The 10,105-nt window shown below is 26.3% G+C and overlaps 1 protein-coding gene across 1 annotated transcript; it reads left to right on the forward strand.

Moving 5' to 3' along the window:
* The first annotated feature begins 4,366 nt into the window (after nt 1-4,366).
* Nucleotides 4,367-8,961, forward strand: LOC101263965 (protein PIN-LIKES 7-like). Its single transcript, XM_004232535.5, has 10 exons — nt 4,367-4,755; nt 6,127-6,395; nt 6,480-6,559; nt 6,637-6,761; nt 6,893-7,014; nt 7,109-7,399; nt 7,494-7,594; nt 8,270-8,322; nt 8,407-8,592; nt 8,681-8,961. The coding sequence occupies exons 2-10, from the start codon at nt 6,261-6,263 to the stop codon at nt 8,803-8,805; spliced, it is 1,218 nt and encodes a 405-aa protein (XP_004232583.1). The 5' UTR covers nt 4,367-4,755; nt 6,127-6,260; the 3' UTR covers nt 8,806-8,961.
* The last annotated feature ends 1,144 nt before the right edge of the window (nt 8,962-10,105 follow it).

Consider the following 10,105-nt stretch of genomic DNA (forward strand, 5'->3'; position numbering starts at 1 on the left):
AAATATCATTTATTATAATTGTCCTCCCAAACACAATGCTAAATATCCAATAAATGTCCGATATCATAAATTTATTTCATCAATTTATAAAAGAATTGGTATAAACAGTACGATTATAATTTGATTATGGCCGGAAAATACCCTACTTCATTTTTATCACAAGGACAAGTAAATTTTAGAGAGTGAATTATATATAATGACGAATCGTTGACCGACTTTTAAGGGTTCCAAATGACTATATAGATCAAATCAAGTCAACAATACTTGGAATCTATGTTAGGAAGGAGCCTAAGATTAGTCAACAACGTTCTCCTTTATCGGTCGATGTTCATTCCTAATTAGAAAATCATAATAGCATTGATGGATTTCCGATAACTCAATCTACTGATTTCCTAAAATGACTCATTATCAAAATACTCTTACCGGCCGATATGATTTTGATTTAAACAAAACTATCAATAATAGTGATCGGTAATGTTCAATTATTATATTTCAATTATTGTTTGTTGATTTTTGTCAATTATTTATTAATTTATATTATTTATTATTCTTATTATCATTTTGTAGCGGTTTACCTCGGCAAGATAGGAATATTGCTCCAAGTTATGGACTACATAATTATTTTGGTTAATCCTCACACTTTGAAATGACGAAAAATGTTGGGACATCCTCAAATTTTCATGTCTCGCCTACTTTTGATGCAGATGATTATCGCTATGTCTAACACTTATTTTTTTAAGTGAATTTTTGATGCAGATGACCATCTTTAAAGTGATTTTTTTTTTGGAAGCCATGAAAAGAAAAAGGAGAGAAGGTGAAGGTGAAGATGAAAAGGTAACTTTTTATAAAGTGGAAGAAAAAATTCCGTTATATATTAAAATTAAACATTATGTCAGTAACGGAAAACGTTTAGAAAATTGGATATAGTGGAACTTTTTCTTCCACTAAGTTTATTTTAGTTGCTTACTAAAATAGTGACTTATTTTAGTTACTTTTATATTTTTGTGGCTTATTTTTGTTCCCAACTCTCGATTTTATTAGTGCCACGTGGCAATTTTTGCACCTCGTATTTTGATTCAATTATTGGAGTTTGGTATATGAGAAAAAGTAATGGTTATGTAGAAAGTGCAAAGTTGTCTCAATGATTATTCACATGCCAAAAATTAGTTCAATTCAAGTGGAATCAATAAATATTTGTTCGTTCAATTTTAATAGTTTTTTAGAGTTAAAATTATGAGAATCGTGTTAAATATCGTTAAGAGTGATCACTAAGTTTAAATGTGAAATATTTTTAATTTATGAAAGAGTGATAATATTTACATATATTTTATTTTTCTCATATTTTATTTAGTAGATTTCTCTGAGTATTTTATATTCATTTGTATTTCTAAAACAATTATGTGTTGAGAAAAGGTAAAATTAAAATAAAATAAAATAATAATGATGAAAAAGGAAAAAAAATTAAAGAAGATAACTGGTCAGCAGCCAATTCAAATCTGCAAATTCAACTAAATTATATGTCATTCCAGATGTCATTCTACAATCATTAGAGTATTGATAAAAATATCAATAAAAAATCATACTAAAAAATTAATAATAAAAAGCTTACTATAATTAATAATAAAAATAAAATAGTAGACTCCAGAGTTTTCAACTACTTTCAAATCTTATATATTTTTAAAAATTGTGCTCATTAACTAATCAATAAATATAATGTGTAGTTTATTATAAATCATCTCTTATTATGGGATAAATATTTTTATTGAAGAGAAACTTGTTTAAGAGTGGATGGTTATTAATTTTAATTTTAAATTTTAAAAATATTTTTTTAATTTTTGAATATATTTATTTTGGGACAAGAAAGTTAGAGCTAAGTTCTACGTAGTAGTTATGTCAATATAAAGTCCTTAATTAGAAGGCTAAATGACTAAATTTGACTAACATCACGTGATCACCAAATCAATAATTGTCAATTATTAATTTGTGTCGAAATGAAAAAGTTTTTGACAAAATTCATTTTTTTATCAAATACTTTCCACTATTTCCACTTAATTATCAATCAAGGTTTCTGACTTGAAAGAAAAATAGTTATACTTAATATTTTCATAGCACATTTTATTAATTTTTCATGATTAATGATTAGATTGAGATGATTAACTCTCTTCATTCTAGTCTGTTTCGTTTTTAATTTTCATACTTTCTTTTATAAAATTAAATTATAAGAATTTTTACTGACATTTCTTGAAATAATTTTTCATCATATTCGTACGGAAAAATATAATTTATAATATTTTTAGATATTTTTTTGAATATTTAAGTTTTTTATTTGAAATATTAAATTAATATGTAATCTAATTAAATTTTAATAATTAATTAAATTAATTTTCTAAATTGTAATATAAGAAATAAAAATGAATAAACAGTATTATATATATTAGGCGTGCATGAACTAGAATTAAGAAAGAAAAGAAATTTGTCGAGTTAGTTAGTTCGGACTTTAATTTTGAGGTAGATATGCTAATTAAATACTTATGTCGTCTTGATTAATTAACTTTCGATAATTGATGATGTTTCTTAAAGGTTCTTGTACATTCCATAATTCAATACAGTATTTTATAATTCTCCCTTCGTTTTATTTTATGTTTTGTCTCTTATATAAATAGTTAGTTCATAATATTTATCATTTCAAAATCAATATATAAATTATCATATTCTTCTTTTTTGAGAAAATTATATGAAATAAGTTAATAAAAAATAATTAAGTCAAACTAAATTATATGATCATAATTTATTTTATTTGTAATTTGCAGTAAACATCTTCTTTTTTTGCTAGTTGGTTCGATATGCAATTAGTCATTTTCAATAACAATTACACATTTGGTATACAAATGTATAAAATGTATTTGCGATTACATAAAGCGAGAGAAATTGTATATACAAATATGAATACATATATTTTCGTTGTATATATTTATAATCATTCAAATACAAATTTTATTATAGGAATTACAATATATAAATAAATTTATACAAAACTGAATGATTTGTATAAAATTAGATGTATCTAGCGAATCATACAAATTAATAGCTACATAACAAATATAAAATTTACTATGAAACATAATTATTCAAACTATAACTATAACAAATAAAAATGATTTTTATGTTTGAAGTAAATTCCATAAAATAAAACATAAACCCTTTATCAAATAAACCACCGATTGACATATAATCAAACAATATTTTTGCATTATCTTCAACTCAGGGATCATTACCGTTCTTATTCCATAGATAAAGTGTTATTTTTCGATCCTTAAATGTTAAAATGTAGAGAAAAGATTCAAATATGTTATTGAATTTTTAGAAAAGATTTATTTATGTTATCTTAAAAGTTTGGCTTGTTATTATCGTTAATAAAAAAGACTTATTCATGCCATTATTTTTTTAACAGTGATTTTGTAAAATCATTTTTAACACGTCACCAATTATAATTCGGTCACGTCGTCAATTTTTTTTTTAAAAAAATGATTTTATTCAAAATTTTATTTTTTTATTAAAAAAATTGATAACATGGCCAATTATAATTCGGCGATGTCATCAATTTATTTAATAAAAAAATTAATTCAATTTTTTTCTTCAGAATTTTGATTTTTTTTATTTAGAAAATTGATGACGTGGCCAAATTACAATTGATCACGTGTCAAAAATGATTTTGTAAAAATTGTTAAAAAATAATGGCATAAATCTTTTCTTAAACGGTAATGACATAAATGAGTCAAACCTATTTGAATTTTTTACCTAAAATGTAAAGTGAAATTGTTTATATTCTTAATTATTAGTATTACTAAGAATTACAATTAATATTAGTCCAAGTTTCTTTTTGATTCTCTATAAAGATTCTACTAAATTGGGGAATATTTAGTACATTAATTGGAATCTTCACAGCTAAGCCTATGACCACAACTTTAGAAAAAAGTTGAGGAGTTTTCGATTAAGATTATTCTAATTTTGAAAAAAGAGTCGAAATCTAATTGGAATTTTACTTCTTCTAAATAAAATCCAAATAGCTTAAAAAAAGAAAATAAATAAATAAAACAAGTTGCAGCAGCCAGCCAATTTGGATTTACATTCAACAAAATTACATTGTCATTTTAGAGTCAGCACCCATACAACAATATTATCATTATATTACCTCACTCTTAAATTAAAAAAATATTTTCTTTTACTTATCCTTTTTATTTAACAACAAAGTTAGAATTTTTTTCTTTTTTATACTACCCCTAATATTAAATAAATATACAAAAAACTTCAAAATATCATTAATTTTGATTATAAAAAAAATATTTCCTCCTTTTTTGTACGTTGTCTTGTTGTTAGGGAGGTATCAACTCTTTTTAATTTTTTTTCCTATTAGGTAAAGTTTGAGTCCAACACGGACCATATAATATATATTTATTATTAGATAATTGTAATAATAAATAAAAATAATAATTAGTATATACTTACTAATATGTGATTAGACATTATTAGTATTAAAGATTATTACAACAGATAAAATAATAATAACCAGCCACCACTCATATTATTTTGCTACTATATAAGAAAATCCAATACAATTGGAATTTCTATTCCTTTCTTCTTCTTCTTCTTATTTTTCTTCCTATAATATTTTTGAACTTCATTTTTTTTTCTTTATCGTCGTATTTATCGATTTATGTTAGAAGAAAAAACTCGGATTGAAAAAAATAATTCCAGGTTCGTTTTCTTATCTCTCTTGATGATTTTATTTTTCTTTTTAGTCTGAGGTGATTTGGAATTTATATAAGATGCATGAATTAATCTTATTCTTGTTTGCGTTCATTAGAACTCTTTGTTTTTCATTTCTTATTATGAAAAATGAAGATGGCTAGAATATTAAAAAAAATATATATATATAAGAACGAGAGCAGATTTTTTAAAGTTGTAAAAAAGTTTATTTTTTTATTTGTGTAAAAATGGGAATGTGTTGGTGTTTCTAAAGGTAATTTATTGTATTTACTAATATTTTATTTTGTAGGTTTGATATGAACAATGAAGATTTTTTGTAAGCTTAAACGTTACGTTTTCCTGACATTTAGGTTAACACAAATAATACTGTTTAGATAAGTTTAATCTTTTTGGAAATAGGTGTTTGGCTAAGCTAAACTTTTGAGAATTCACAAAAGCTAAAAAAAAAAAATGAATGATGATAAAAAATTGTTAAATATCTCATTTTCTTTTTAAAAGTCTGTTTAGAAAAGAAAAATGATAATATTTTTAACTTTAATTTTTCATGTGACATGTTTAAGGTCATAAGATATATTTTAACATAACTTTAATTTAGAATCACAAGCTTTCTTTTCTTAAACTCTCTTTTAAGTCAAATTAGATCATTTTTTAAAAAACGAAGAAAGTACCCCTGTTCTTTGGCTGTTTGGCTTTACGATAAATATTTATCCCAAAAACTCACAGTATTATTTTTTTTATGTACGTAATATAATTTTATAAAACTTAATTTTCTCATGATTGGATAGGCTTAAAGTATCTTGAGCAACGCCATTGCTGAGGTAAAGAACAGAATTGCTATTAATAGAAATGTATCACATGCACCTTTAGTCGTTTTCTCTCTCTATATATTTTACATACATGTTTCTATTGCTGATACATTTGAACTTATTGACTTAGACTAAGATAACGGCAGAAAAATGCAAACTTAGAAGTGTTCGAATTTAATTTTTCATCGAATCGATTTTGATTTGAAACGAAATTTAAATAGTAATTATGTGAAAACACGAGTCCATGTCATGTCAAAGGAAATGTTGTTTCCTATGCTTACCTAAGCAAATGTCATGCTCATAGGCCCATGCAATAATAACAACCAAAATGTACACACGCATTATTCTTAGCTCGAGAAGGTAGAAGTCGTTTCAAAACAAACAATGAAAAGGAGAAGATATCATAAACAACGTACACATTAAATTTTTTGCATATTATGTAAACATTAAATTTTTGCTTATTTATTTATTCGTTGTTTGTTTGTTTATTGAGGTCTAAGTACATTTACAGTACGAATTAATTTTTTATTTTTTTTTGGTTTGGTGCTTGCAGGATATAGATAGAGACAGTTTATTAAAAAAAAAAAAGAAGAAGACATTTTTGAAACTCCCTATTTTAGACGTTACAACTAGCAAATAACATACATTTTTTATCAACAAAATTTTGCAAAAAGAAAAAAGAAAAAAATGGGGTTTATGACATTATTAGAAGTGGCATCAATGCCAATATTGCAAGTGCTAATAGTAAGTGGTTTAGGAGCTGTAATGGCCACTGATTATCTTAAGCTACTTCCTGCTGATGCCCGCAAATACCTTAACAGAGTAAGTTATCTTCCTAATTTTTAGCTATTTTTATTTTATTTATAGACTCGAGTTTAACTTTTATACATTCACGTATTTCTCCAGATAGTTTTTGTGATATTTACACCGGCTTTGATGTTTGCGAGTTTGGCAGAGTCTGTCACCTTTCAAGATATCATCACATGGTACATTTATCGCTCAATCAAACAGTATTACATAAATTGAAACGTAAACAAACAGTATTTGATTATTGTCTATACAGGTGGTTTATGCCGGTTAATGTTGGATTAACATTTCTATTTGGAGGGATTCTTGGATGGATAGCTATGAAAATATTGAAACCAAAGCCACATCTTGAGGGACTCATTATTGCTACATGCTCATCAGGTAACAGTTGATGGGGGCGGAGCTAGAGTTTTTAGTTACATATTCACAAAAAAAAACACAATACTGGTTTAATACAGTTACTCAAAATTTTGGATCTGCCTCTGTTCTAAACATAATTTTTTGGCAAATAGGAAACTTGGGAAATCTTCTTTTGATTGTCATTCCTGCAATTTGCAAAGAAGATGGAAGTCCATTTGGTGATCATAAAACTTGTGCTTCTGTTGGCCTTTCGTATGCATCTTTCTCAATGGCCGTAAGTTTTTCATTTAAAACATCAAATTCTCCCCCTGAAGTTTATGTTCATAAACTTCCAATGATCAACACAAAATTTTCGCGATTTTTTGTAGCTTGGAGGTTTCTACATTTGGACATTCACTTATCAGCTAATAAGAAATTCATCCTTGAAATTCAAATCACTAAAAACAGCAGAGGAAAACGAAGCGTTCAAGGGACCAAATGTGGACTCAGAGACAAATGAAAAGTCTTGCCTTCTCGACAACAATTCTCAAGATCAACTTCCTATTAGTACCACAAAAACAACTGAAAATCAAACAGTAGAAGTATCATCGTGGCGAAAAATAGTAGGTGTGGTACACACTTTCTTAGAAGAAATAACAGCACCTCCAACTCTTGGAGCTGTAAGTATTACTTATTTCTGATTTCACTTGTAGTTTTTCAATGGATGTAATTATAACTCCGATTTTTTCCCCCTGTTTTTGAATGATATTTCAGATTGTAGGATTCCTGTTTGGTTCAGTTACATGGCTGAAAAACCTGGTGATTGGGGATGCCGCTCCTCTTAGAGTTATTCAAGACTCTGTTAAGTTACTTGGGTATGTATTACTGGTTAAATACAATAGAGCCCCGTCAGTATGGGCTAGGTCTGGCTTAACCCGGGATTTCATAGAACTGAACTTAGGATTTTTAAAGTCCGTTTAACAAAAGAGCTTTTTAGCCCAGCCTGAATAAGTTTACTAGTTTGTGGGGCTTGAGAAATATTGATAGAGCCAACCTGTGAGCCAAAAATTTTTATTAAAAATATAATATAATATTAAAATTTAAAAATAAAGAGAGTCCAAACTCAAAACAATTAGATTAAAAAATCTATTTAGTTATTTATACTTTTACTTGAATAAAAGTTAATAAATATTAGAAAGATAATTTTATTCGTGAATTTGATCAACAAGTAGTAATATTAATAGCATATAATATTGTTTTGTCGATATTCATGATAATACATTTAGATAATAATTTATAATTTAATCTAATCATTATAAAAAATATATATATAATTTTTTAAAAAGTGGACTGGCCCTGTAGTCCACATACTTGTGGGGTTGATCCGATCGAGACGATCGTTTTTTGGCCCATACAAAAAAAAATGGGCTAGCTTGACTCGTAAAATATCAAAGTTTGTATGAATTAATGCGGATGGGGTGAGCTGGCTCATTTTGACAGCTCTAGGCGATGAACGAAAAGGTTTACATGTTTGTTTTCTTACCTATCAGGGATGGAACCATTCCATGCATCACTCTTATACTTGGAGGCAACCTCACACAAGGTAAAACGAGTTCTGTAACTATGTTATATGTACACGTATATATATATATATATATACTCATTCTGAACTCACTGACTCTGACAGGATTGAGGAAGGCAGAAGTAAAACCATCAACTATAATAGCAGTTGTTTGCGTACGATTCATCTTTAGTCCATTGATAGGGATTGTAATTGTTAAAACAGCAGCCAACTTAGGGTTCCTTCCAGCAGATCCTCTGTATCATTTCGTGCTAATGCTTCAGTACACCGTTCCACCAGCTATGAATATCAGTAAGTTATATAACAATTTCAAATATATATATATGTATCAAGTTGAGATGCTGATGTTTATGAACATGGATGATGAAATGAAATGCAGGTACAATGACACAATTAGTTGATGTAGCACAAGAAGAGTGTTCTGTTCTAATCATGTGGACTTATTTGGTAGCAGCATCAGCACTCACCATTTGGTCCACTATATTCATGTGGATCTTATCATGATAAATATAATTAATAATAATGTAATCTATACAACAAATCTTAGATACTGAAACCACTATTTTTTTTAAAAAAAAAATTAAAGCCAAAATTCTTTTATGATTGTGCTTGTAAACTGTTCTACATTTATATATGAAAATATAGAATCATCATTTCTCATCTGGGGTATATAGAACTGAATTGAAAATCAAATAAATTACAAATCGAGTAAAAAAAAAAATAATTAAAATCTGAATAATGGTTTGGTATTAGAAAAGAAACTCAGACTTATTGGATTGATTTGATTTTAACTAAAAAAAAGTCTAACCCGAAACTAAACCAACCCGACATTATATATATATATATATATTATATATATATAATTTATAATTTTTAAAGTTTATTTCATACATAAAAGTATTTACATTGATATAATTTCTAAATATCTCTCAACTTTTTCATAATTTTTAACTTTTACCCTATTATTTCAAGTTTTTTAGACTTAGAATTTTGAACGGCCCTATAAAGATTATATTCCATCGATATTAGTAATTCTAATAAAACTCAATTCAAAATTAAATCACTTACAAAAAGAAATTAATTCAACATACAAAAATGATAGTAATGTTAGAATATTTGTTTTTTAATTTTATATTGATTTAAACATTTAAAATACATAATCTAATTTTAATATGTAATAATATACATTAAGCTTATTTTAATCCTTTTAAAATATGATCATTTTCACTACATGTTAATTTACAATATTTATTTTATGCAATTGTATTTTTTTTTAATTGAATATTCTAGTGTCATCATTCATTTCATAGTTGTGTTATTTTCTTAAAAAACATAATTGATTGTATTTTGATAAGACTAATGAAATATTTGGACTAAGAAACAAGTTAACTAAATGTTGGTATAAATACTTTACCAGCAAATCCAAAAAAACCCAAGTTTTATTAGTTAATTTGATTTGTAATTCTAAAAATTCGATATAATATGATTTAAAAAATTCGAACTAACTCGACCATTTACAACCCTAAAAAATAGCCTACCTTCGTATAGATAAATTTGACCCCAAGTTTCAATACTCTTTATTTCTAAGTTTCTAATCTCAGTCAAGTAGTATCACATAAATTGAAACGAAAAATAACATATGTTACAACCACATCAACCCTATGCATAATAGATAATGTTCCAATATCTCCAAAAGCATATCTAGAGGGGGTTTCGTGGGTTCACGTGAACCCATACCCCTCTCTAGATTATATATAGTAGTGTTATATTTTTAAAAAAGTATTTAAATATAAAGTTGTAAATT

The sequence above is a fragment of the Solanum lycopersicum genome, chromosome 2, assembly GCF_036512215.1.
Source record: "Solanum lycopersicum chromosome 2, SLM_r2.1".
NCBI lineage: Eukaryota > Viridiplantae > Streptophyta > Magnoliopsida > Solanales > Solanaceae > Solanum > Solanum lycopersicum.

Coding starts and splice junctions, on each gene's coding strand:
- LOC101263965 (XM_004232535.5), top strand. CDS start 6,261: ATGGGGTTTATGACATTATTAGAAGTGGCATCAATGCCAATATTGCAA. Junction 6,396..6,479: donor CCCGCAAATACCTTAACAGA/GTAAGTTATCTT, acceptor GTATTTCTCCAG/ATAGTTTTTGTGATATTTAC. Junction 7,400..7,493: donor CACCTCCAACTCTTGGAGCT/GTAAGTATTACT, acceptor ATGATATTTCAG/ATTGTAGGATTCCTGTTTGG.